We start from the raw sequence: 27,022 nt of genomic DNA on the forward strand, positions 1-27,022 counted from the left end.
TATTCCTGGATGTTCAACATGACAGACATTGTCTATTCCGTCAGGAAATTAACATGTTACATCCTGTTTTAAAACACAGTGTTAAACCTGGAGGAACATACTGGTTCTTAAAGAGATGTAAGTCTGTCTAAATTTGACTCACACTTTTGACACTATTTGACACTAACATATTAGATCATGTCCTCCTCATCTTGTTTGTCCTTTTTTCCCTCATCAGGTGCCTGTCACCTGACACTCGACCCAAACACAGCAAACCCACACCTCGCTCTGTCTGAGGGGAACAGAAAAGTAACCTGGGTGCATGCAGAGTTGTCATACCCTGATCACCCTGAGAGATTTACACAATGGCCACAGGTGCTGTGTAGCGAGGGTCTGACTGGGCGCTGCTACTGGGAGGTGGAGAGGCAAGGGGTTTCTAGTGTCGATATAGGAGTGACATATAAAGGAATCCACAGGGAAGGACGGGTTGGTGACTCTTCAATAGGGCACAATGACAAGTCCTGGAGTCTGATCTCCTTTAGTGACAGTTACATTGTCACTGATATACCTGCCCCGTCCTCCAGGTCCGACAGAATAGGAGTGTATCTGGACTGGTCAGCTGGTACTCTGTCCTTCTACAGTGTCTCCCCTGACACATGTACCCACCTGCACACGTTCCACTCCACTTTTACTGAGCCCCTCTACCCTGGCTTCCATGTTTGCTGTGACACTTCATTGTCCCTTGTCATGTAAATACAGAGATGATCTAAACATGCTTAAACACAAACGTGTGATATTGTTTATTTTTGTACTGAATGAGTCAGGTAGATGAGTAGAGCTCTGTTTCAGCCGGTGTTGTCCCCCCGTCCTCTATGCAGTTAGTCAAACAGTACAATAGTAATATTAATGGTGTGTTTAACCCTCTTCTGGTCAGTCACACTCTAATCACAAGTGTTTTTAGCCTACACTTGACAGTACTGTTGGGTCATTGGAGAGATGTCTCCTTTCTGCTATGTAGTGTGAGTCTAGCTCTGTCCTCCGTAAAATGGAGGAAGCTCTTACTGACTGACGTCAGTGACATCTTCAGGACAGAAGCACTGAGTATCATTCTCCTGCCTCATACTGGTATTATATTTGATAAGAGCATAATGTTGTATGTATTTAGATTGAGGAAGGGATATTTGTTAGAGTGCACATGGGAGACAGTCGTGTATGTATCTCTGGACTTTACAATAGAGAACTATTTTCCAGAGCTGTAATGTGTTGTATAGAATGTACATACAACTTATGTGCTGTTCTGAACTCATTACTAATGAGAAGATATTTTTCAAATACTTGTATTTTTATATTCATTTAAACCATATTTTGTTCTATGATCATTGTTTGTTGTTATCATCTGCTCATTTAATTTTCTCATTATTTGCTTTAATGGATCAGTGAATGCTTTCATTTTTTGAATGCCCCATACTACTGTACCTGCTGTTTATCTTTGAGCATGTACAGACAGGGCTCCTTAGTGTCCATGTGTCATTTAATTACAAGAGTATTTAAAGATGCTGTAAAATGAGTTTGACATAATCTAGATCTTAGTCATGTAGATGTTAAAGCTACATGAGATATCTCACAAAATTCTAAAATAATAAATTCACTGGGTCTCATGCAGTCTCATGTCATGAAAACGATTTTGTGGGTCTTGCTAAGGCCAATTCAATTCATAAACTAATAGCAAGTAAAAGTGTATATTGAACTATAAATAAGTTATCATTGAGCTTTAAGATTTGAGTTTCACTAAGGTACTTGTGGATGTAGTTTACAGTACACTCTACTCTAATGTGAATAACTGTGGTGCAAACTGATGAAAATGTAATTGTACAGTAAATATGAATCAGTATGAATTACTATTTTTAAGTATAGGCCTACTTACTAGGGCTGCCCCCCAATAGTCGACTTAACGTTAGTCGACGAGAAGAGTCCTAGTCGAGCAAGTTTTCATTAGTCGCTAGTCGCAGAAAGAAAAAACCCCCCTCAAAATCTGCTTGGGATAACAATGTCCAGGGCCGGCCCGTATGTATAGACGGACTAGGCAATTGCCTAGAAGGGGACTTTGGCAAGGGCGGCAACATGTGAGCCAACCAAGGGCCAATTTTTAATTAAAACATTCAAAAAACACACAAAAAAAAAGCATTCAATTGTGATTGAGATTGAGGTAATTTGTGTTCATTGAGGTTCTTTAGCTGTCCTCGAAAAAAAAAAAATCTCTCCATCAGTCTTTCTTCACTTGCAATGATGGAATTGTCAGCGTCTTCTTCTGCGCAAGATGAAAGGCAATCTTTTTCTCATAGTACGCACACTCGTTCACAAAGAAGGGATATAAAGGCTCCTCCCCCTCGTAGCTCACAGTGTCACCGGAAAACGACAGGAAGATGGGGTCCCCCACACTGAGGAGGCAGAAGTCTCTGTCCTAGAGAGAGAGAGAGAGAGAGAAGTTAAGCATGGGGGGAGGGAGATTTAAAAAAAACAGTATGGCACTATATTCATAGCTTTCCATTTATTCAATTTACTTGGACTAATGCTTAGACCAACATACACCAGTACCAACATACACCAACATACACCAGTGATTTGAATTTGAATGTACCTGTAGTTTAGGGTGGATAGCAGCCGTCATTTGACGGGTCTCGGGATCCCTTGGGTAGTCTACACTCCTCACAAAAGTGTATACTTCCACTTCACCTCCTTCAAAAATACTTCCTGGGATGAGAGAAGACTGGTTGTTTGTTTGCTAACTTGCTGTATGTTTGTCTCAAACAATGATGTTGATTGGGAGCTGTAGTCCCAAGAGATGTAGTCCTAAGTACCTGAGTTGTAGTTTTGGACCCAGTCTAGCGTCTGGTCAACTGCCTCCTTCATCAAGTTGTAAATATCAGCTCTGACCACTCCATGTGGCTGTGGCCCAACCTCAATCGCTGTAGGAAGAGAATTTAAAAATCAGTAGAGAGAGAAATTTCCTCAGGCGGTTTGTAATGCAAAGAAATAATAGATTAATTGAAACTCAAAGAGCAACTTCATTGTCTCTTTCTCTCTCTCTTTCTCTTTCTCTCTCTCTCTCTCTCTCTCTCTCTCTCTCTCTCTTTCTCTCTTTCTCACACATAAAAACACAATGAAATCCACATGCACAGGTATAGTACTGTATCATAATACACCACAGCACATTAATACATACTTGCTTTCACACACAAACACACACACGCACACACACACACACATGCGCGCACACGCACACACACACACACACACACACACACACACACACACACACACACACACACACACACACACACACACACTTACAGAGGCCATGCTTGCCCAGTGATTCCTGGGAGTAGGCCTCAGAGATTGGGATATTCAGTAGGATTAACCTCACGGGCGCTGAAGTTATCTTCCTCTGAGAACACAACAGATTAACTCTTTACACCCCCACAGGCACACATTACACCTCTCTCCGCATGACAGAAACAGGCTCAGATTACCAATTATACCTCTCTTTAAAAACGGTGAGGCTGTTTGTGTCTTTCAAGTCAACTTACAGTGTGTGTGTGTGTGTGTGTGTAGGAGGGTGTCTCAACTACAGACAAATGGGATTATCAGTTCACTGCCAAGTGATTGATAGTAATCCACAGTGGTTGATTATAATCCTTTGTCGTCACTGCAGACGGTACATTTCAGGAGCCCTAATTTGGGATTATGTTCAACTGCGTTGACACCGAGCACGACCAGACAGCAGTGATTTCCCACTACCCCACTCTCTGAGGACTCAGAGATGGAGATTATTAGCCACGAACGAATTGGATGAGGAACAAATTTTCCGAAGAGAGATTGCTTGGCTTGGCGGTTAATGGGAGCGGGTTATACTCAGTGGGTGCGAACCATACTTCAAAAGCCTCAGCCTCTGACCTGGAGGTGCTTGTAGATGTGCAGAGAGATCCAGTCCCTGAAGGAGTAGGAGATGAGGCTGAGGCCCATGTTGGAGGTGGTGTTGTGGAGGTCACACACCAGGTCCATGGCCCCCTCTCCGCCCTTGGGCCCCAGCAGGGCGTCCAGCTCCTGGGCTCGCCTGACCTCGTACGGGGCGGCGTCCGTCGCCGGGGAGCTGGGGGAAGAGTAGGGCGGGGCGGATGAAGGAAGGAATGGTAGTGGTGGTGACGGAGAGGGAGAGTGGATTAGAATGAATGTGGTTCCTGTGAGAAGTATGGTGTGCTTTGTATTGGGGAGAACGGTGGTTGGGGGGGGGGGGGGGAGGCAGGAATGAGAGGGATAGAGAGAGAAAGAGAGGAATCATTTGTTGTCCTCTTGTCAAATACAGTATCCATATCCATTAGATATGTAGGGGGGGGGGCAGGAATGAGAGGGATAGAGAGAGAAAGTGAGGAATCATACGTTGTCCTCTTGTCAAATACAGTATCCATATCCATTAGAAATGTAATGGCATGAGTTTGTCTAGATGAGTGACACTACATAACGCACTGTTCCTATTGAAACACTATCCAGTTGAGCAGTCTTTGTGACTGAAGCTCCTACCATCCGTGCCCTTAATGAACCTTCCTTCAAAGTCACTTAATCTTTTCCTCTTGCCACCTTGATCCAAAATCGAGGTCAAATTGGCCACAGAGCATCATAGGATGTTAATTATTTAATTGTATCGTGCAGTAATAACACCTGTATGCAAGCATCTGCATCTGTTCTCCACTCACTTCTGGGCTCTGGCTCAGGGGGTAGAGCGGGTCGTACAATCATCGCAGTGTCGGTGGTTCGAATCCCGGCTCCTCCAGTCCACGTGTCGAAGTGTACTTGGGCAAGGCATGGCAGCTACCGCCAATGGTGTGTGAATGTGTGTGTGAACGGGTGAATGAGAGGCCATTTTGAAGCGCTTTGGATAAAAGCGCTATGTAAGCGCAGTCAATTTACCGCTTGTTTATTCATTTTTTTCCTTTCATTTGTCACCCGTCTGTACAGAACAGCATATGCAGCTGTTTCCAGTCATGCTCTCCTTACCTGAGTATAGCGTCAGTGAAACAGCGGTTCAGGTCAGTCTCGGTGTACCTCCGGCAAGCCTCCACGGCGCGCGGGTTCGATATCACCGCCGTCACCGCCGCCTGCCCCGCCTTCTCCACCTTCCGTCTTTGCAGCTCCCTGACCACGTGGATGCCTGACATCTCGTTGCCATGGGTACCGCCGCAGATGGCGATGCGGGACAATGGCGGGAGGGAGACCTGCTCCATCTGGTGGCCAGAGAGAGTGAGACACTCTTGTGTTTCCTTCCGTCTGTCTGTCTGTCTGTCTGTCTGTCTGTCTGTCTGTCTGTCTGTCTGTCTGTCTCTTTCTTTCTTTCTTTCTTTCTTTCTTTCTTTCTTTCTTTCTTTCTTTCTTTCTTTCTTTCTTTCTTTCTTTTTCTTTCTTTCTTTCTTTCTTTCTTTCTTTCTTTTTCTTTCTTTCTTTCTTTCTTTCTTTCTTTCTTTCTTTCTTTCTTTCTTTCTTTCTTTCTTTCTTTCTTTCTTTCTTTCTTTCACAGGTCACAGGTGTCCCTGTCCACCTACAGTACCTGTATTAGAGAGCGCAATGGCAGAATAGTCTGTATGGTGAGAAAGCCAAGTGATAAACACACCTACCTTGTGAACAAACAAACAAACAAACAAACAAATGAAACTTGTTTTAAGCCCTGAAGGCTTTTGGCAGGGCAGGAGAGACTGAAGATACAATGTGTCCTTGGGAAAGACCGAATAACCAAATAGTTAGTTAGGCCTGGGGTCATTGTCAAGTCACTTATTACAAGTTTCTAGTTAAAGCTGGTCATCATGTCCCACTAGGGTTTGTGATGTGGTTTTACACACATTCACATTCTTCTTCGGTGCTGAGTCAAACCGTAGTGTAGCCTACAGGAGTTCCAAATTGTGAAAAAGCAACTCTGGGTTCACCAACCAGACAAACTGGAGGTGTGCAAGTAAAGTGCATCAGGCATTCACTGACTGAAACCTGCTCTGAAGACACCAGAGAGAGAGGTGCCCTAATTCTAATCTATAACCACGATAAAGCACTCTCAGAGATCCTGTGTGTTATTGCTCAACTATCTCTCCTCTGAGTAATGATCAACAGGGCTCTCTCTCTCCTTTTCTCTTTTCACTTAAAATGAAAGGTTGAATTTTTGCCCCATATGGTACCACGGCACACAGCATTGCCAGCAGATATAACCATACTGTAGGTATCAGTCTACTGGCTCATTCCCCTGCAGTCAACCCTCAGGTTGCCATGTTTACATTATTTTCAACATGATGAAATACATACATGACATTCAGTCACTGCACTGAGAGGCGGACATAGACTATGAAGCACACAAAAGCGCCTGTGTGTACATACACACACACACACGCACACACACACACGCACACACACACACGCACACACGCACACGCACACACGTACACACATATACATACACATGGCTACAGAGCTCTCTAGTTAACGGGACAGAAACATGGACAGCAGTCTGGAGTAAACATGCTCTCGGGTAGCCTAGCTAGTCTTACCATGCGGTCCAGGGAGGCTACACGTTCTCTCCTTCTTCTTTGCCTTTTTTCGATAGCTTCTCACTGACTGTCTGGCCCAGTTATAGTGAGCTCCCAGTGACCTTTACACTTTCTATGGACAATGTTTAAGCAAGACAAGCCTGACATTCCACCAGCAACTTTCCACTCGGAGACGCACGCACAAAAACACACACTGCGGGGTGTCGCAACACGCATCCTGTTCAGCCACTCACATATCGACAATTTTCCCCAGGCTCTATCACTCCCCCCCTCATTTCTTCATATCGGATTTCAGCAGTGAAGTATTTTTATGGTGTAAGGAACTCATACTGTCAACTACTGCAGCAATATAGGCGCTGCCGAGTGCAGAGTCACTCTCTGACAGAGAGAAGAGTGGGAGAGGAGAGAGAGAGAGAGAGAGATAGAGAGAGAGAGAGAGAGGGGGGGGATGTTTTCTTGAAAGAGTGCTGATTCAGAGGAAAGAAACTACCCAATGGAGTTAGTGCTTGTGTGGCTCATTGTTTCTTCTCACTAACATTTGGCACATAATGTTCCAGTAGATATGACACAGTCCAGTACGGTTGGCTTTCACACAGACTGTATGGCATACTTTCCTGTAGGAGTTGTCATTTGTTTCTGAGTTCTTAAAAATTAATGGGATTAGCGAAAAATACCAAAAACAATTTACTGTTCCACGTGAGTCTTTGAACTTGAGGAGAGAAGAAAAAAATGTATCTACCAAAAATAACAGTTATTCACAACGTCTAACTACCAAGCGTTCGAAAGGCGACAGCAACGATGGCTGCAGATCATGGACAATGTCTCCCACCCCCTATACGATACCCTGGTCATGCAGAGGATCACCATCAGTAGGAGACAGATCCTCCCACGGTGCTTGACTGGAGAACGTGACTGTTTCCTCATGCCAGACCCTTTCCTCATACCATGGCTGAAGCAAAACAATGACCAGGTTACTGTTGAACAAGTTTGATGATAGATGGATAGATACTTTGTTGAAATGAAGAAAGAGTGGGTGAGATAGCAAGTCAAAATGGCCCCTAGTGTTGCAGTGATCAGTTTCTGAGATCAACATGGATAGGAATGAAAATAGAACGAAAGAAACAATATTTAGCCTACAAAATTGAACTGACCATCATGATTCTAGCAATGGCAATGGCACTCCATTAGCAACTCGCTACGTGAGGACACTGCGGCTGCGTTCGGAATCTCATACTTCTACTTTTACTACCAGTACGTAGCCTACTACAGCTGCCCTAAATACATACTCTGCAAACTGTATGCATCCAGTCATGACACTTTCCCTTGAAATTTGACCACATCCGTCGCTGTCCATGAAGCGATGTTCCTCCACGGCTGGGATTCATCAAAAATGCCTCTGGCCGACTCGCACATGTGACGTAATTTCCGCTGAGCACAGGATTGTGGGTCAGAACAGCTAGAAAAGTGTGCTGGCTTGCATACTGCAAAATACGACAGGATATAGTAGGCCATCCTGGTATTTGTTCAGATGTTCCCCTCCATCCTCTATGTGGAGTTAATCAAACAGTAGTAATGTTAGTAGTAGTAATGGTGTTTTACCCTCTCCCAGTAAGTCACACTCTAACCACAACATACATGCTTATTAGCCTGTTGTTGACAGTACTGTTCATTGTCCAGTAGGCAAATTAAAACTATCAATTTAATTCACATCATTCACGTTATTTTTTATTTTGTATCGAAGGCCCGAACGTAGGAAAAGTGTTCATTTATTTGGGGCCTTTTACTTGTAACAAGCTGCAAAAACACATGAATCTAGAAGAGCGTGTTTCACTAAGGGACTTTAAAACCAGGATAAAAATAATGGAATATAGTGAAATTGGAGATTGTAAATACTTTGACCTGGAAATGCACTTCCCAAACTGACTTTTCAAAGTGTATGAATATGATGGGGGTTTTTCTGTACAATAGACAGAAGTATATTTTCTAGAGCTGTAATGTGTATTATCATCATCAGTGTATGGACTGTTGTAAAGTCATTACTAATCAGCACTTATTTTTAATAATCACATTTTTATATTCAATTAAACAATGTTTGTTCTACGATCATGTTTGTTGGGATGTTTGTTGGGATCTATTGTTATCATCTGTGCAAAAACGTTTGGTATTATATGCATAAAGTGTTTATTATATGATTCATGCTTAGTGGGTGCATAATTAACATATTATTAAATATTAAATACACTATTATACACAGCATCAATGGTAAAGCATTCAATTGTGATTGAGAATGAAGTAATTTCTGTTCATTGAGGTTCTTTAGCTGTCCTCGAAAAAAAAGAATCTTTCCTTCAGTCTTCCTGAAGGAAGAGTCTTCCTGCCGGAGCGGCTGTAGCTCAGTTGGTAGAGCGGGTCGTTCAATGATCGAAGGGTCAGTGGTTCGAATCCCAGCTCTGACTGTCCACATGTCGAAGTGTCCTTGAGCAAGACACCTAACCGAATGAGCAGGCTAGCACCTTGCATGGCAGCTACCACCATTGGTGTGTGAATGTATGTGTGAATGGGTGAATGAGAGGCCATTGTAAAGCGCTTTGAGTGCCGCTAAGGTGGAAAAGCGCTATATAAGTGCAGACCATTTACCATTCCTTCACTTGCAATGATGGAATTGTCAGCGTCTTCTTCTGCGCAAGATGGAAGGCAATCTTTTTCTCATAGTACGCACACTCGTTCACAAAGTAGGGATATAAAGGCTCCTTCCCCTCGTAGCTCACAGTGTCACCGGAAAACGACAGGAAGATGGGGTCCCCCACACTGAGGAGGCAGAAGTCTCTGTCCTAGAGAGAGAGAGAGAGAGAGAGAGGAGTGAGGCATGGATTGGATTGGATATGTTGGATTAAAAAAAAAGATGTGCATCACAAACAGTATGGCAAAATATTCATAGCTTTCCATTTATTAAATTCACTTGGAATAATCCTTAGACCAACATAGACCAGCAAATTCTGAATTAAGTGATTTGAATTTTAAATAAGTGATTTGAATTTGAATGTACCTGTAGTTTAGGGTGGATAGCAGCCGTTATTTGATGGGTCTCGGGGTCCCTTGGGTAGTCCACACTCCTCACAAAAGTGTATACTTCCACTTCACCTCCTTCAAAGATACTTCCTGGGATGAGAGAAGACTGGATGGTTGTTTCCTAACTTGCTGTATGTTTGTCTCAAACAATGATGTTGATTGGGAGCTGTAGTCCCAAGAGATGTAGTCCTAAGTACCTGAGTTGTAGTTTTGGACCCAGTCTAGCGTCTGGTCAACTGCCTCCTTCATCAAGTTGTAAATATCAGCTCTGACCACTCCATGTGGCTGTGGCCCAACCTCAATCGCTGTAGGAAGAGCATTTAAAAATCAGTAGAGAGAGAAATTTCCTCAGGCGGTTTGTAATGCAATGAAAGAATAGATTATTTGAAACTCAAAGAGCAACTTCATTAGGTCTCTCTCTCTCACTTTCTCTCTCTCTTTCTCACACTTAAACACACACAATGAAATCCACATGCAGTATAGTACTGTATCATCATACACCACAGTACATTAACACATACCTGCTCTCTCTCTCTCACAAACGCACACACACACACACACACACACACACTTACAGAAGCCATGCTTGCCCAGTGAGTCCTGCGAGGAAGCCTCAGAGATTGGGATATTCAGTAGGATTAATCTCAAGGGCGCTGAAGTTATCTTCCTCTGAGAACACAACAGATGAACTCTTTACACCCCCACAGGCACACATTACACCTCTCTCCGCATGACAGAAACAGGCTCAGATTACCAATTATACCTCTCTTTAAAAACGGTGAGGCTGTTTGTGTCTTTCAAGTCAAATTACAGTATGCTACTAGGCACTACATTTCAGGACCCGAATCTTGGATTATGTTCAGGAACAGTTTTATTCGATTTCCTGCCCCCATTACATGGTCTGCTTTTATGGTTGATGTAAGTGAGTCAGGCTTTAAGATCAGGTTGTGGGTCGTTATGGCTCAGGAGAATAACTCGAGCTGCACTCTTGTGCCTACGACCGCCCCACAGCCGTGCCAATTACCACAATCATTTCATTTCATTCCAAACCTTTATTTATACTGGTAAAGCACTGAGGTTTCCCTAATTTACAGTGTTGACTAGTTCACACAAATACACAAACATCAGAATAAATACAATATACAATAATAATTTAAAACAATAACAGGTCGAAGTACAAATGCCAAGAGTCAAGGATATAAACTGCGACTGAAGGAAGGACCTCAAGCTGTAGAGTCTGGCCACACTTCAAAAGCCTCAGCCTCTGACCTGGAGGTGCTTGTAGATGTGCAGAGAGATCCAGTCCCTGAAGGAGTAGGAGATGAGGCTGAGGCCCATGTTGGAGGTGGTGTTGTGGAGGTCACACACCAGGTCCATGGCCCCCTCTCCGCCCTTGGGCCCCAGCAGGGCGTCCAGCTCCAGGGCTCGCCTGACCTCATACGGGGCGGCGTCAGTCGCCGGGGAGCTGGGGGAAGAGTAGGGCGGGGCGGATGAAGGAAGGAATGGTGGTGGTGGCGACGGAGAGGGAGAGTGGATTAGAATGAATGTGGTTCCTGTGAGAAGTATGGTGTGCTTTGTATTGGGGAGAACGGTGGGGGGGCAGGAATGAGAGGGATAGAGAGAGAAAGAGAGGAAACATTTGTTGTCCTCTTGTCAAATACAGTATCCATATCCATTAGAAATGTAATGGTATGAGTTTGTCTAGATGAGGGACAAATTAACAGAGAAAAAACAACATAACAGTGTAAGTGTCTTAAGGTGTTGGGCCACCACGAGCAGCCAGAACAGCCTCGATCCACCTTGGTATGGATTCTACGAGTCTCTGGAACTACTGGAGGGATGACACAGCATTCTTGTCCTAAGAGGACTAGTAGACTCAAACTATGCGGAAAATGCCCCTCACTGCATAACAGAGCCACCAGACCCCCTCACTGTTACAGGGGTCAAGCATTCAGGCCTGTCCAGTCATGCTCTCCTTACCTGAGTATAGCGTCAGTGAAACAGCGGTTCAGGTCAGTCTCGGTGTATCTCCGGCAAGCCTCCACGGCGCGCGGGTTCGATATCACCGCCGTCACCGCCGCCTGCCCCGCCTTCTCCACCTTCCGTCTTTGCAGCTCCCTGACCACGTGGATGCCTGACATCTCGTTGCCATGGGTACCGCCGCAGATGGCGATGCGGGACAATGGCGGGAGGGAGACCTGCTCCATCTGGTGGCCAGAGAGAGTGAGACACTATTATGTTTTCTTCTGTCTGTCTGTCTCTCTGTCTGTCTGTCTCTGTCTGTCTGTCTGTCTGTCTGTCTGTCTGTCTGTCTGTCTGTCTGTCTGTCTGTCTGTCTCTCTGTCTCTCTGTCTGTCTGTTACTTTCTTTTTCTTTCTTTCTTTCTTTCTTTCTTTCTTTCTTTCTTTCTTTCTTTCTTCTCTTCCTTCTCCAACTGAGCCGCGCAAGGTGTGTGGTGAACATTTTATACACCATAAGAGCGTACTGTAGGTGTCATCCGATTGGGTTAAAGATAGTCACAGGTGTCCCTGTCCACCTATTAGAGAGCACAACTGAAGCTTGTCCGTATGGCAAGGATAGCGTGTTTCTATTCATTTGCGTTGCTATAGGCCAAGTGATGAACACACCCAACTTGTGAACAAACCACCAAACAAATGAAACTTGTATTAAGCCCTGAAGGCTTTTGGCAGGGCAGGGGAGAATCACCTGTGTCCTTGGGAAAGACCGAATAACCAAAATAGTTAGTTAGGCCTGGGGTTATTGTCAAGTCACTTATTACAAGTTTCTAATTAAGGCTAGTTATTGTGTCCCACTAGGGTTCATGATGTGGTTTAACACACATTCACCTTCTTCTTCGGTGCTGAGTCAAACCGTAATGTAGCCTACAGGAGTTCCAAATTGTGAAAAAGTCTGCCTTCACCATCCGGACAAACTGGAGGTGTGCAAGTAAAGTGCCTCAGGCATTCACTGACTGAAACCTGCTCTGAAGACACCAGAGGGGGTGATGGGGAGAGAGAGCTCCCTGAGAGAAAATGGAGGGGCTTGAAATACAGGATTTCTACACAAGTGGTCACTTTATTAGGTACACCTACAGTATCTAGTACCGGGTAGGACCCTGGGACCCCCTTTTGCCTCCAGAACAGCCTGAAGTCCTCTCTGTTTCCACTCTGTCTAAATGAAGGGCCATTGCTGGACCTTAAACAGGTAGTACAGGTACACAACAGGAACGTTTTTTATGTTGGGAACAGTTTTATTCGATTTCCTGCCCCCATTACATGGTCTGCTTTTATGGTTGATGTAAGTGAGTCAGGCTTTGAGATCAGGTTGAGGGTCGTTATGGCTCAGGAGAATAACTCGAGCTGCACTCTTGTGCCTACGACCGCTCCACAGCCGTGCCAATTACCACAATCATTTCATTTCATTTTAAACCTTTATTTATACTGGTAAAGCACTGAGGTTTCCCTCATTTACAGTGTTGACGAGTTCACACAAATACACAAACATCAGAACAAATACAATATACAATAATAATAACAATAATAATTTAAAACAATTACAGGTCGAAGTACAAATGCCAAGAGTCAAGGATATAAACTCTGCGACTGAAGGAAGTACCTCAAGCTTAAGAGTCTGTTGTAGATTATTCCATGTATAAGGAGCATCATGGACAAAAGCAGATCTACCAAGTTCTGAATGCACACGAGGAACCCTGAAAACAAACCGATCGTTTGATTACACCCTAGTCTAATACTGATAAGAAGACAGCTTGAACAATTCTCTTCCTGCTGAACATAGGAAAGCTTGACAATTTCTGTACAGGAAGCCAATTTTCTGCCGCAGCTTAGAGGCTAGACAGTCTGCATGAAACTTGAATAAGAGTTTATCATCCAGCCGCAGACCAAGATATTTGTACTCCGTGACTCTCTCAATACAATTATTTTAGTAAATGAAGCCTATTATAATCTGTAATCCTGGCTCTAGAAAACAACATCAATTTAGATTTGCTAGGATTAAGGACTAGTTTCAGATTGCTGAGAGCTTCTTGCAGCATATTAAAAGAAAGCTGCAGGTTCTCAATGGCTTCCTGGACAGTATCTGAAATACAGTAGACAACTGTATCATCAGCATATAGATGAGCATGACAGCCAGTTAGTGTAGAGACTATATCATTAATATAGATGGTGAAAAGGACCCTGAGTCTTGGGGCACCCCTTTAGCTAGAGACATGAAATCAGTTGTTACTTGATTTCACACACTGACACCTTGACGACAGATAGTCTTGAAACCATGCAGTCACAAGCACCTCTATCCAAACCAATACTAGATAGTCTATTTAAAAGCAGGTAGTGGTCGACTGAAATCAAATGCTTTTGAAAGATCTACAAAGAGGGCAGCACAATGTTTCCTGTTGTCTGATGCTGAGATTGTCATTAGTAACAAGAGTAACAGCAGAAATGGTGCTGTAGTTAGCTCTGAATCCAGATTGGTGAGTACTTAAAAGTGAGTGACTTGAAAGAAAAGATTTCAATTGGTTATTTACCAAGGTCTCCAAAACTTTGGCTTAGCATGGTAATCTGGAGATAGGACAATAGTTATCCAGTTGATCCCTATCACCCCCTTTGTGCAATGGGACCACCAGGGCAGAATTCCACACCTGAGGAACTATACCTGACACAATGGAGAGATTAGAAAATGCATGACAATGGCTCACTAATGACTGGAGCTGACAGTTTTGTGAAAAACGAGTCTAGATCGTCCTCACCAGTAGAACACTTAGGGTCTATGGATTGCAAGATTCCTAGAGTTTCGCTGGGTGTAAAAGGCTGAAAGGAGAAATGAGAGACATGATCCAAAGGGGGAATGCAACCAGAATCAGTATCAAGGGGAGCCAGCCCAGTATACAACCTATCAATAAGTGCCCAGCCTCAGTGAAGTGCTTATTAAAAGCAAAACAAATATCATTTGGATCAGAGATTACATGATCATCCACATTAATAGACAAAGGCAGTGAACTGGAGGGTTTGTTTTTAGTTAAATTCACTCATCAATCATTAATTTAACTTTCCTCAGCTGTTGTGCATTTATTTCTAAGTTGTCTAAAAGAAAGCCAGTCTTGGGTATCCCTCATGCTTCTGGCCTGGGACCAGACACTATTCCTATCATTAAACAAGGTAGACAGATCACTAGAAAATCATGGAGCAATTCTATCTTTAATCCTAGTCTTCTTAGAAGGGGGGTGTTTATCTACAATTTGAATGTTTTTACAAAAGAGTCAAGGGCGACTTGCACGTCTTCAGACACAATTGAGCATAAACTATTACAATCAATAATGTAATCCAAATAAAGCGCTTGTTCTGCCAATTTATGCTACAGTACCTCGTCAAAAAAAGGTGTCATTGGTGGCACTTGCAGTACAGTGCCCAATTGTAGTGGAGTGAATCTTTTTATTTTTTAGAAAATATTTGTCTCTTTATTTTGGAAAAGTCAATAAAAACCCTAGGGCACATATAATCACATGTATCTGTAGAGGATTTATTCAGGAGTTCAAATCACTAATTACTTATCGTATACATTCCATATGAACATCAGTACAGCAGAAAATGTTATCCCCAAAAGGTAAAAAGACTAATTTGGAGAGATTTCTTTAGCTTTATCAATGTCATGATATTTTCCATATTGTTACTGAAGGATATACTCCTAGAATTAGAATAATATAATAGTATAGATAAGAATAGATAGACAGTTAATTTGCCATTACAAGTATGGGTACAGAATTCTTGTAATCGCTTGTCCTTACAGTACTGAATCTTATCAGTGCTAATCAGTTCCTCATTCCAGTCCTGGGTACTCAGATAGACATTGAAAGGTTCCCAAAGTAGCGATTTTCTAAGTGTATAATTGTGTAAAAGTGTAAGTGTATAATATCAGGTTTCTGAACAAGATAATTAATTTAACCCTGTAACTCCTCAATTATATACTCCTAAAATTAAATAATAGAATAGTATAGAATAGAATAGAATAGAATAGATAGACTGTTTATTTGCCATAACAAGTACAGAATGATTGTAATCGCTTGGCCTTACAGTATCTTATCAGTGCTAATCAGTTCCTTATTCCAGTCCTAGGAACTAATCAGTTCTTCATTCCAGTCCTGGGTACTCATCAGTTCCTCATTCCAGTCCTGGGTATTCAACTAGACATTTAAAGGTTCCCAAACTAGTAATTTACTAAGCGTATAATTGATTAAAAAGTGTAGCCTAAGTATATAATATCAGGTTTCTGAACACAATAATTACTTTAACCCTGTAACTCCTCAATTATACCAATTTATATGGATTGTATGCACATATAAGGGTATCAAACACCACTAGTCCACAACTTCATCTACTTAGGCACTGGATGGTTAATTAATCTGTGCTTAGTATGAAATCAAAACAATTTTAAGATTTTATCACAGCAGAACTACTAACATAACATACAGCCCATCAGACGTACGCGCACAGGTACGCACATACACGCACATGCACGCACTCATACACACGCACACACACACACACACACACACACACACACACACACACTGCAACTCTGCTTGTAACCTGCCATCTTTGTGTCCTCCACAGGTGTATCAAGTGGTCTAATTGGCTCTAGAGCATAATCCTATGCAATCAGACACCTGTGTAGGGCACAAATATGGCAGATCTTGGACTACATTTGGTACCCATGAATTCAGGATGACGACTTTTTCTTCAATAACTCTTTCAACCACAAGGTGTCTCTATAGCAGTAATAGTGGTACTTCCTTATATGAACACCACCAATAGGAACTTCGGAACGTAGACATGTGAGACACCTCCTGAGAGTCACGTTCAACGTGTCTGCTGACTCTGGATTGAGTAGGTACTTCTCTTTGAATATAATAATCATCAAATCAAGTAATCATCAAACATTTGCATGCACATAGCCTAAATGTGAATCGTCCAATGTTTCACTGCAACTTCAGCATTGGAGCGCGCTCGCAAGTATGGCCTCGCGCGTTGTGTAGCCTACCTTCAATCATGTAACGTGATTATATATTTACACATCGTATAGATCCTGTAACCTGAACATGCAGTAGCCTAGCTACTGTAACCTAATACATCCATGCTGTAACCCCATAGGGTAACCTTTGTGCATGGCGTTATCATTTGTAGAGCCACACGGTATCCTTTTGCATGGGGCTTATGCCAAGCAGGAACCTGGCACTATCCTGTCACCTGCTACCATAGATCTATAGAGGGTTTTCACGGCCCCACATCTGTCGGCCATCAATAGACACGTAGATAGATAGGTAGATAGATATGTCTATCTAGTGGTTAGCCTAAACCTGAGCTTACACCTGCTAAACCTAAGCTTAAACCTCCAACATGGCCGGCCGTGAAAACCCTCTATAGTAGCAATGCGCATATCAGTAGCTACAATTGATAAATGGTCAAAATATCTGGTGTTTGTTCGCCCACAGCCGCCACCGGGAGGAGTAAACACTGAACCATGGGTCGTCTTGATGGTAAAGTGATTGTGCTGTCGGCCGCGGCTCAGGGGATCGGACGAGCGGCGGCAATAGTAATGTTCCTTCTACCGTGCACTCCACACAGTTGAGTTCATGAGTTAAAAAAGTGAGTGAGTGAAAGAGAGATCAGAATCATACTCTTCTCTCTCTCTGCAGGCTTTTGCCAAAGAGGGAGCTCAGGTCACTGCAACGGATATCAATGGAGAGAAACTGAAGGAGCTGGATGGCCATCCAGGTAGAAGCTTGCTTTCTCTCTCTGCCATCTACTGGGTGTATTTAGAAATACAGCAAGGCCTAAAGAGTTATTTGGATTGGCTAATGTTCAATGATTATTGTGCTTAGGTCACCTGACAACTATCCAGCTGTAGTCAGTGATCAGGAGTGTTTCTGTAATTACTGTCATCTGATAGTTTGGGGGTTGTTTTGGGTTTAAGTGCCTTGCTCAAGGATACAAAGTAGGCAATGATTGATGGGAAATCACTTGACAAGTGGTCTGGACAGGTGTGGAAACTCCTCGTTGCTCTAACCACTGGGCCGCCTACCGCCCACATTCAGAATAGATTCAGTAGATGGAGTTCAAAGGGGCTGCAGAGAGCTGTTCCTTCCATGCATATTACACTACCCCCCTACACACACACACACACACACACACACAAATCCTATTCAGTAGAAGGAGTTCAAAGGGGCTGCAGAGAGCTGTTACTTCCATGCATATTACACTACCCGCCTACACACACACACACACACACACACACACACACACACACACACACACACACACACACACACACACACACACACACAAATCCTATTAATCTAGACATAAATCACTTCACATGACCCTGTGTGTCTCCCCTGCGATGCTCATCTTTCCCCATTATAAGCTGTAATTTTGTCCGTCCTTGGTTGCACCTTGTTTTATCTTAGCATTGCCTCTAGCTTTATGTTAATATGGCGATGGTGCGGTTGCACTGGAGGATAGGGCCCAATACGTATTCACTCTCACCAAAACATTCACGCTGGTCGCTACCAGGCACTCATTGGTGTCCAGCATTGAAATTCATATTACTGTAGGTTACAAACTGTAACAAATCAATTACGCAGATTTGATGTCAAGACCCCGGTTGTTTCTGTAGTACCATGAAGAAGTGTCCTCTTTCTTTCTCTAAGGAATCAAGACCAGGGTGGTGGACGTTACGAAGAAGGACCAAGTAGAAGCTCTTGCCAAGGACCATGAACGCGTGGATGTGCTGTTCAACGTTGCCGGGTATGTGATTCGGTCACTCCCACCTTAAGACTCGTCTACATACGTGCGCTCAAATGTCCCTTCACCCATTCTAGTTCATTTCCTAAGACCCTCCTCTCATAGCCCAGCAGGACCTTTGCCGCCAATGAACTTAACGAGGGGCACTAAGATGCTCCCCTTATGTTCAATATGATCTGAAACAGCCCTGCTTAGGGGGGGGGAAAGGGGGGGGGGGCGCTGTTGTCTTCTAGAACTACTCAGTTGTTTGGATGATGGGCCAAAGAAGGAACGCATGGTTGAGATGACTCACCCTTACGGAAGATCAAGCTACCCTCATTAGCAACAATATTGATGTTATTGAGTTCAGAGTATCCTAACTTTTAATGGCATCGTGTGAGCCCACACCGTTTGAACAAAATGTGTGAAAAGCACTCCTCTGAAAAAGATCCCAAATGTTGTCCTCCAGGTACGTGCATCACGGTTCCATCTTGGACACGGAGGAGGCTGACTGGGACTTCACCATGAGCGTCAACGTCCGCAGCATGTACCTCATGATCAAGGCGTTCCTCCCCAAGGTGACCCTGGTCCTGTTCCTCCTGCATTTGGGGGATTATTAGAGATAACATATGTCCCTTATGGCCTTCCCGTTATCCTTGGGTGACGGCTAATTGACTGACATGTTGCTTTTCCTCTCTCTGTCTCTGCCCCCCCCCACCACCCCCCTGTACAGATTAGCTGTATTACTTTGAGCCCTCGTCATGGGACGCTAACTGCTAACCGCTAATCCTACTTTAACCATAAACTAACTAAATTGCCTCCTGGGAGGTGGATTAGTGGTAGCATAGTTGCAGCATGTTAGGTATCCATCCATTCATCTTCACTCTGCCTGTCTAGTAAAGAGAGTTACAGGGGGGTGAAGAGCATAATGCCGTCCCCATCTCGTCATTTAACTGACGCTTACTTAGCTAACGGTTTTGTTATTGAATTTTGAATTTCGTGTTCAACCCCGAGTGTCCGTCAGGTAGTAACTCTGCTTTTATAACCTAGATGCTGGAGAGGAAGTCGGGAAACATCATAAACATGGCGTCTGTGGCGTCCAGTATAAAGGGTGAGGCTTCATTTGCGTGCGAGTACACGGCCTGGTGTTTGATATGCTCTGAGAAGACCGCGCACTCTAGTTGATGGACAAAACAAAGAGAGATGGGGTTGTGAACTCTATTCTCACATAATCTAATCCTCTTATCTCTGACAATGTAATTACTTGAGTAAAACCTTTGCGCGCATACATTAGAGTGTGTGTTTCCCTCTGTTCCACAGGTGTTGTGAACCGTTGTGTGTATAGCACCTCCAAGGCTGCAGTCATTGGACTCACCAAGTCTGTAGCGGCCGATTTCATTGATCAAGGCATTCGCTGTAATTGTGTCTGTCCCGGTAAGCATCTCTTTGCATCTCTGACGTGAAACTGTCAAACTGCTCCTCTTTTTTTATTCCCTCTGCATATTACATTAGTTCCCTGATATCCTTGAGGATTTATCACATGTATTACTCCTGGTATAGAGAGGACAGAGAGGCAGTAGACATGTTTGATGTGTGTTTACTTCAGTTTAAAGTCCATTGAACAACATGGTTCATGTAAGGGGAACGTGACCGATACAAATGAAAGGGTGATAAAACAAACTCAAGTTGTAAAACAACTCAAGCAGCGGCAGCAATATTACAAGGCATGCGTGTGTGTGTGTGTGGGGGGGGGTAGACTGTTTATGATTTACCGACATTAGTAGGCAGACTGTTGCAGAGAAACGGTCTCTGTGAAAGGGAAAGATCTGTCACCCCACCAGTCCACGCTGATTCGGGCCTGGTACGCGAACTGCAGTCCATCCAGGAAGTCGCTCACGATGGGCCTCAGGCGCTGTAGAACCAGTCCCTCGAAGACCTTCATGACATGTGTTGTCAGTGCCACTGGCCTGCAGTCATTGAGAACGCTGAGGCGTGCTTTTTTGGGGCACCGGCACAATGCAGGAGGTCTTCCACAGCTGTGGCACCGTCTACAGCCTCAGGGAGAGGTTGAATGGGTGTTGGAACACTCCCGTTAGCTGTCCCGCACATTCCTTAGGCACCCCGGGGCTGATGTTGTCTGGGCCTGGTGCCTTGTTGATTCGTAGCTTTCTAAGCTCTCCGCCTTACCTGGCTCTTTGTGATGAATGGACTGGTGAGGGTAGGGGGGTGGAGCGGGGCGGGGGCGTTGGGCTGCCCTTTGAACTGTGTGTGTGTGTGTAGAGGGGGGCGGGGGGGGGTGGGTGATAGCCTGGTCAAACGGATTGAAGAACTGGTTCAGCTGGAACGTTCTTGATCTCCCCCCACGGCTGGGCTGAGACACTCTGCCCAGTGATTTCTTTCATTCCGTCCCGTACATCCTGTTTTGCTCCAGTTTACCCCCCAACCTCTCCCTGTAGTTCTTCTTGGCCTTTCTCAGCTCCCTCTTCAGGTCCTTCTGGACTGACCTGGCCTCCTCCCTACCTTATGCCATAAAGGCCCTCTTCTTTCTGTTGAGTGAGGCTTTAATGTCCTTGTTGATCCACAGTTTGTTGCTGGGGAAGCAGCGTACCTTGTTGATGGGTATGATGCATCCCTTACAGAACCTGACGTAGTGTGTGGTGCAGAAGCGGATACCTTGGATGTCCTCCCCAGTGTCCCAGTCTGTGTTCTGGAAACAGATCTGTAGGTTCTCCACAGCCTCCCTTGACCACACCTCCACGGTCCTGGCGGTAGCAGGCTGCAGGCTTGTGCCTGGGGATTAGATGTAACAGGTTGTGGTCTGATCTGCCGGGAGGGGGGTGGAGCTATATGCCTCCTTCATATTAGCATACAGTAGGTCAAGGATCTTCTTCTCTCTAGGTCCTAGACCTTAGTTCTAGTGGTGGGAACACAGCCGGTACCTGAAAAAGTCCCTAGTACCTGGGGAAAGTTCCAGTGGTGGAAAAGGCCTATCTGGTACTGCCTATACTGCATATACTAGGTGAAGTTTGTCTGTGTTTTGGAGATGCAGACATGGTTGAAATCCCCGTTGATGGTAATGAAAGCGTTGTGTCTGGAGACCCGTGACAGTGGAGTGGATGATGTCACAGGCACGCGCGCGAGGGCGGGATGTACTGTAAACAAGGACGACAATAGCGCGAGAGAATTTGAGAGGGAGATAGCATGGTCTCAGACCTATCGCCAGCAGCCCAGCATCAGGAGTGCAGATGTTCTCATTATGTTTCTAGTCTCTTAATTTTAATGGTGCTTGACTGACCACTGATACAACAGCTTTGAGCATTAAAAGACCTAACTACACATTTTCTTGAATAAATGAGATTAACCGCCACAAGCTACACAATCCCCGCAGATCAAAGTCCTGCTAATGATTGCGACGCTAAGTCTTTTTTTCTCCGCTCCGAAAGGGACTGTTGACACCCCGTCGCTGAGGGGGAGGATCCAGGCCCAGCCCGACCCAGAGCAGGCCTTTAAGGACTTCATGGCGAGACAGAAGACGGGCAGGATGTGCACAGCGGAGGAGGTGGCCCACCTGTGTGTCTACCTCGCTTCTGATGAGGTGAGCACAGCAGTCTGGTTGTACACTTATTTTTGGGACATATACAGTGTACTCAGTCGCTGATTTAAAAAAACGATGTAACGAATGAGCCATTTCAGTATTTATGGGCTTTGGCTCTGGGGGCTAGTGCAAAACGTAAGGTACCTCCCTGACTTCTGTGAGCCTCTGGCACACATTCAAGGTCACAAACTACTAAGAGTACCTGGATGTTGGCAGGTGAATGTTTCATGTGTTGACACGCATTAGTGGGCAATAAGTGGTTAAGCGATAAATGGTTAACTGACACTTTGAATGTTCTACAATCTTCTTGCAGTCTGCCTACGTGACTGGGACGGAGCACATCATCGATGGCGGATGGAGACTTTGAGGACTTATGCACTTCATAATCCCCCCCCCCCCCCCCGTGATCCTCAAATCAAAAACCTACTGAAGCTGCTGATGAAGGAGACTCTCTTGGCTAGTTTGCTCACTGAACAATGGGGCCTTAGTTTCCACTTTTTCTAGACCAATGGCAATGTTGTTTCGAGTACAGTTTGATACTGTAAAACATACTTTTCAATCAAAAACACAATCAGATGATGTGCACTCATCTGATATAGGACCTACTGTGTAGCTTATGAATTGTAATCACCATCCGCAAGGACGAGGAATATGGCAATCCATTTATATTCAAATTATTAAAATGTGTCAATGAACTGGACTGATCTTATTACCTAGTTTAACCTCTCTCACACACACACACACACACACACACACACACACACACACACCCACAACGCCCCTCCCCACTACTGTTCATCAGCTGCTGTAAATGCGGCTCATAGTTAGACATTACTAATCTCTAGCTCTCCTTCCCTCCTCCTGCGAAAAATCCACTGGCATACACGAAGCCAGTTCACGAATGGGCATGACACACTCATGACACGAGGTGAGTTTAGCTTGCTTTTTCTGTGGACATAATATGACAGTAATCACTTGCTAGCTGATGGCAGCCAACTTGTGCAATTAAATGACACTTCTCGCCTACCGTAGCCTACTCTAGCTAAATAAGCTACCGCTAATTTTGTTAACAAACGTTCGTTAGCTGAATTCCTCACGGTGCTTGTAAACGTGGTATATTGTGTCGTATAGCCTTGCTTTGTATGATCTAGCTGTAGTTGTATGCTGGTCATACGAGCTATTCACATAGCTATGCTAACGTTAGCAGCGTGCAAACGTGCGTGCCATATGGTCTCTGTAAAGCGTTGGTGTTGATTAGTGTGTGGTCTCTCCTCCAAATTGGATTAGCGTTAACCACAGTCTGCTGCTAGGATACTCCTGTCTAAAACAATACTGTGAGGCTATGGGGGGCGTCCGACCTCAGCTCCCGGCAGTGCACAAGTATCCTTGGCTGAACCCCAAAATAACTCATGTGACACTGATGTAGTTACGTACTGTCGCCTCAGCAAGAAGGTCTCCGCGTCTTTCTGTGCGGAGTTTACATGTAATTCTTCCCGCGTTCGCAAGGGTTTCCTCCCACAAGAACCCAATACGGCCCCTGAACAAGATGGACAGCCACGATGGCTGCCCACTGCTCCTTGCTGCCATTGGGGAAGGACAGCTTGGATGGGAGAAATGCAGGGGATCATTTCCATCAGCGACACCTGAACATTGCATGTGTTGTGTGTTGTGTCGCCTCTCACAAAATGTGCAATGTGTGTGTCGCTGTCGCCGAATAAAGACCACCCCCTCTCGGGTCCTGTAATAAATGATAGGCTACTTTGTAATAGAGTTGGCTACAATTGCTGGTAACGTTTGGCTTGCCACTGAACATGCCAAGCAACAGCTGCATCAATACATCATTATCATTATCATGGCATCAGCAGCAATGAATGGCTTTCTCAAGTTGGTCAAATCTAATTTTGACGTCTGCATACGTAACCGAGTCAAACGTGGAGTAGCTGGTGAAACTCACTCCTCAAAGGAGCACTGACAGTCCCTCCTAAAGGGACGTCCCTGTTGGCGCAACTGTCAGCGTATCCCATGCGGAAGAGTCAGGTTCTAATCCCGCCCTGGGCATGCTGAAACAGATGGATTACATATAGTCTCGCTTTCCATACAGTTTTCAATTCATCATTGTGTGAATGCTCGCATGCTTGTCTTATTCCATAGTCACCTTTGTGATTTTCTTTTCCTCATGCTCAGTTAAAGCTAGTATATTATAGGTAGGTGCATTATTAAACACATTATTGCCCTTTTTCCACTTCATCATTCCCAGGGGTGTAGTTTCACCTAGCAAACCACTGTTCTTCCCCCCTCTTATCAACAGGTGCACTTCAGCGGTGTGAATGAGAGCTGGTGGTAGTCAAATCCACACAGTCAGAGAGAGCAGCAGGACCAGCCCACCCATGACCAGCCCCGCCCCTCCGCCAGGCTCACCGTGTTAGTGAAAGGAGCGGAACGGAACCGCACACACGCCATGGAGGAAGCTCAGGCTAAACCACCGACGCCGGCCCCCAGCCCGGCGCCCAGCCCGGCGCCCAGCCCGGACCGGGAGAGAAACGCCGTGCCCACAGACAACCACGCTGAGGTATGGTATATTGACCATGCAGAGGTACAGTATATCGAACACATCTGTCTGTGAAAACCAACTGTCCACCGAGATGTCCCAAGATGCATCTTATGTAGCCTACTTCCTGACATGTAGCGCAGGATGCGACAAATGCTTGGGTTGAAGGCTCTTTAGTTAAAGTATTTTTGCTGATTTTGTTAAACAATTTCTTATCGTCAGACAAAAGTGCAGTTTTGTCCTGGATTTTTTCTGCCTTTTTATTTGTATTTTTTAACATAACAGGCTGTTTAAGTCTGTTTAAGTCTTGCCTTTACTCCCAATTTGTTTAAACCGAGAAGCAGTACCAGATCTGAATAGTGGTGTTTTTCATGACACACGGGGTGGCCTGACCTCCAGGCCACATTCTTCTGTGTGCAGTGGAAAAGTCCATACAGATAATATAATCCTCTCATCGGGATTGTGTGCTGTGAAACGGTAGCTAGTGTTCCGCCAATGTGACTTTCCCCCTTTGTCAACAGAACGGTAAAACCATGTGGGTGTGACAAAGATACAGGCAACACTATCACTCTTATCAACTTTCTTGATGGTTTCCACAACCATTGCACTTGCTTTCGTCTGAACAGTCCTGACAAAGCTTTGAGCAGGAGGCTATATTTCTCTCTACAGTCATCCTTGCTATTGGGCTAGCGTTCTGTAAATGAACCGGACCTATTCTACAGTAGCTTTCCCCTTTTTTTTTATCTGGCTAACAAAATATCCAATTCAAATTCAAATGTATTCAATTCCAACAAGACCATATAGTATAGTCTATTTAATGACTCAGCATAGCAATGTAGACCATTCAATAACACCCTGACCCATCACCCCCTCCGCCCCCCCCCCCCCCCCCTCCCTTTTCGACAGCACCTGAGCGTGAACCAGATCCAGGTGGTGGTCCGTCGCTGCTCCACCCCCAACGTCACCGAGGAGACCACCTACTTCATCCCCCAGAACCCGGCGGTGGACGCCAGCACCAACACCGACCCGCCCGTGGTCTGCTGCCCCCGGCTCCGCAGGATATGCCCCTGCCCTCCCAGAGGCCTGTGGGCCTCCCTCGTCACCAAAGGTCAGACCAGGCACCCCACCACACACACACACACACACACACACACACACTAGTGCTAACCAGTAGCAACAGTTCAAGGACACGCTCAGTTTCCATGGACGTGGATTTCCACAGAAATATTGATATAGTGATTATAGAATCAATCAATCAAAGCTTTATTTGTATAGCGCATTTCATACCCAGAGGCAACACACTGCGCTTTATGTTTTGAATGTTTTGATGACTGTGGCGCCACCCTCGCTGTGTTGCAGTGTTGTCACCTTGGTGCGGCGTCGTCACCTTGGCGATGTAGCCATGGGGTCGGAGGTTGGCATTTTGAATCCGTCAAGGGAAAACGCGGATAGAGGGGCAAAACGGATTAACGACTCCCTCTGTCTTTTGAAGTCCTCAGGCGCCCCGCCCCAGGGGGTGTTAGATCTGTAGCACATGTAGAGTAGCGTGTGAGTGTGACGACGCCCGCCGCGCATGCCTGACTCGGTGCTGTGTCGACCCGTTCCCCAGTCCTGTTGGCGGCGGTGCTGTTCGGGACGGTGTGGTCCGTAACGGAGAAGGAGTGTCTGCCGGGGGGCAACCTGTTCGGCATCACCGTGCTCTTCCTCTGCGCCGTCACCGGGGGCAAACTGGTGGGCCTCATACGCCTGCCCAAACTGCCCCCCTTCCCGCCCCTGCTCGGTAAGGCAGGCGTGCGCCTGTGACACACCCAGACACACACCCCTGTTCCTACAACACACCCAGACACACACCCCTGTTCCTACAACACACCCAGACACACACCCCTGTTCCTACAACACACCCAGACACACACCCCTGTTCCTACAACACAGCCAGACACACACCCCTGTTCCTACAACACACCCAGACACACACCCCTGCTCCTACAACACACCCAGACACACACCCCTGCTCCTACAACACACCGACACACACCCCTGTTCCTACAACACACCCAGACACACACCCCTGTTCCTACAACACACCCAGACACACACCCGTTCCTACAACACACCCAGACACACACCCGTTCCTACAACACACCCAGACACACACCCGTTCCTACAACACACCCAGACACACACCCCTGTTCCTACAACACACCCAGACACACACCCGTTCCTACAACACACCCAGACACACACCCGTTCCTACAACACACCCAGACACACACCCCTGTTCCTACAACACACCCAGACACACACTCCTGTTCCTACAACACACCCAGACACACACCCCTGTTCCTACAACACACCCAGACACACACCCCTGTTCCTACAACACACCCAGACACACACTCCTGTTCCTACAACACACCCAGACACACACTCCTGTTCCTACAACACACCCAGACACACA

At 45.3% G+C, this 27,022-nt stretch overlaps 5 protein-coding genes across 6 annotated transcripts in view; 3 read left to right on the plus strand and 2 right to left on the minus strand.

Moving 5' to 3' along the window:
* Window positions 1-53: 53 nt before the first annotated feature.
* Window positions 54-732, plus strand: LOC311322422 (stonustoxin subunit beta-like; the record flags this gene model as incomplete). Its single annotated transcript, XM_084454487.1, has 2 exons — window positions 54-117; window positions 218-732. 2 exons carry the CDS (start codon window positions 54-56, stop codon window positions 730-732), a joined length of 579 nt encoding a protein of 192 aa, XP_084310613.1.
* Window positions 733-2,125: 1,393 nt separating this feature from the next.
* On the minus strand, window positions 2,126-6,744 carry LOC311322492 (N-acyl-aromatic-L-amino acid amidohydrolase (carboxylate-forming) A-like). The gene is made up of 7 exons (XM_084454565.1): window positions 6,561-6,744; window positions 5,032-5,258; window positions 3,934-4,129; window positions 3,331-3,424; window positions 2,838-2,945; window positions 2,618-2,730; window positions 2,126-2,440 (listed from the first exon to the last, which is right to left on the minus strand). The coding sequence occupies exons 1-7, from the start codon at window positions 6,561-6,563 to the stop codon at window positions 2,243-2,245; spliced, it is 939 nt and encodes a 312-aa protein (XP_084310691.1). The 5' UTR covers window positions 6,564-6,744; the 3' UTR covers window positions 2,126-2,242.
* Window positions 6,745-9,193: 2,449 nt separating this feature from the next.
* Window positions 9,194-11,836, minus strand: LOC311322423 (N-acyl-aromatic-L-amino acid amidohydrolase (carboxylate-forming) A-like; the record flags this gene model as incomplete). The annotated part of the gene is made up of 6 exons (XM_084454488.1): window positions 9,194-9,391; window positions 9,607-9,719; window positions 9,827-9,934; window positions 10,205-10,298; window positions 10,899-11,094; window positions 11,610-11,836. The coding sequence occupies 6 exons, from the start codon at window positions 11,834-11,836 to the stop codon at window positions 9,194-9,196; spliced, it is 936 nt and encodes a 311-aa protein (XP_084310614.1).
* A 4,655-nt stretch (window positions 11,837-16,491) lies between these two features.
* On the plus strand, window positions 16,492-22,668 carry bdh2 (3-hydroxybutyrate dehydrogenase, type 2). The gene is made up of 9 exons (XM_084454736.1): window positions 16,492-16,525; window positions 17,131-17,231; window positions 17,335-17,413; window positions 18,349-18,445; window positions 18,891-18,999; window positions 19,472-19,532; window positions 19,742-19,855; window positions 21,865-22,016; window positions 22,330-22,668. Exons 2-9 carry the CDS (start codon window positions 17,160-17,162, stop codon window positions 22,381-22,383), a joined length of 738 nt encoding a protein of 245 aa, XP_084310862.1. The 5' UTR covers window positions 16,492-16,525; window positions 17,131-17,159; the 3' UTR covers window positions 22,384-22,668.
* Window positions 22,669-22,829: 161 nt separating this feature from the next.
* LOC311322298 (sodium/hydrogen exchanger 9B2) overlaps window positions 22,830-27,022 on the plus strand; it is a 12,420-nt gene continuing 8,227 nt past the window's right edge. For both annotated transcript variants that reach the window (XM_084454358.1, XM_084454359.1), the window contains exons 1-4: window positions 22,830-22,944; window positions 24,325-24,585; window positions 25,471-25,672; window positions 26,174-26,344. In XM_084454358.1, the coding sequence (XP_084310484.1) occupies window positions 24,475-24,585; window positions 25,471-25,672; window positions 26,174-26,344 (484 nt within the window). In that variant the 5' untranslated portion in view covers window positions 22,830-22,944; window positions 24,325-24,474. The remainder of the gene's footprint in view (window positions 22,945-24,324; window positions 24,586-25,470; window positions 25,673-26,173; window positions 26,345-27,022) is intronic.

The sequence above is a fragment of the Borostomias antarcticus genome (assembly GCF_949987555.1).
Source record: "Borostomias antarcticus genome assembly, chromosome: 20".
Classification (NCBI taxonomy): Eukaryota; Metazoa; Chordata; class Actinopteri; order Stomiiformes; family Stomiidae; genus Borostomias; species Borostomias antarcticus.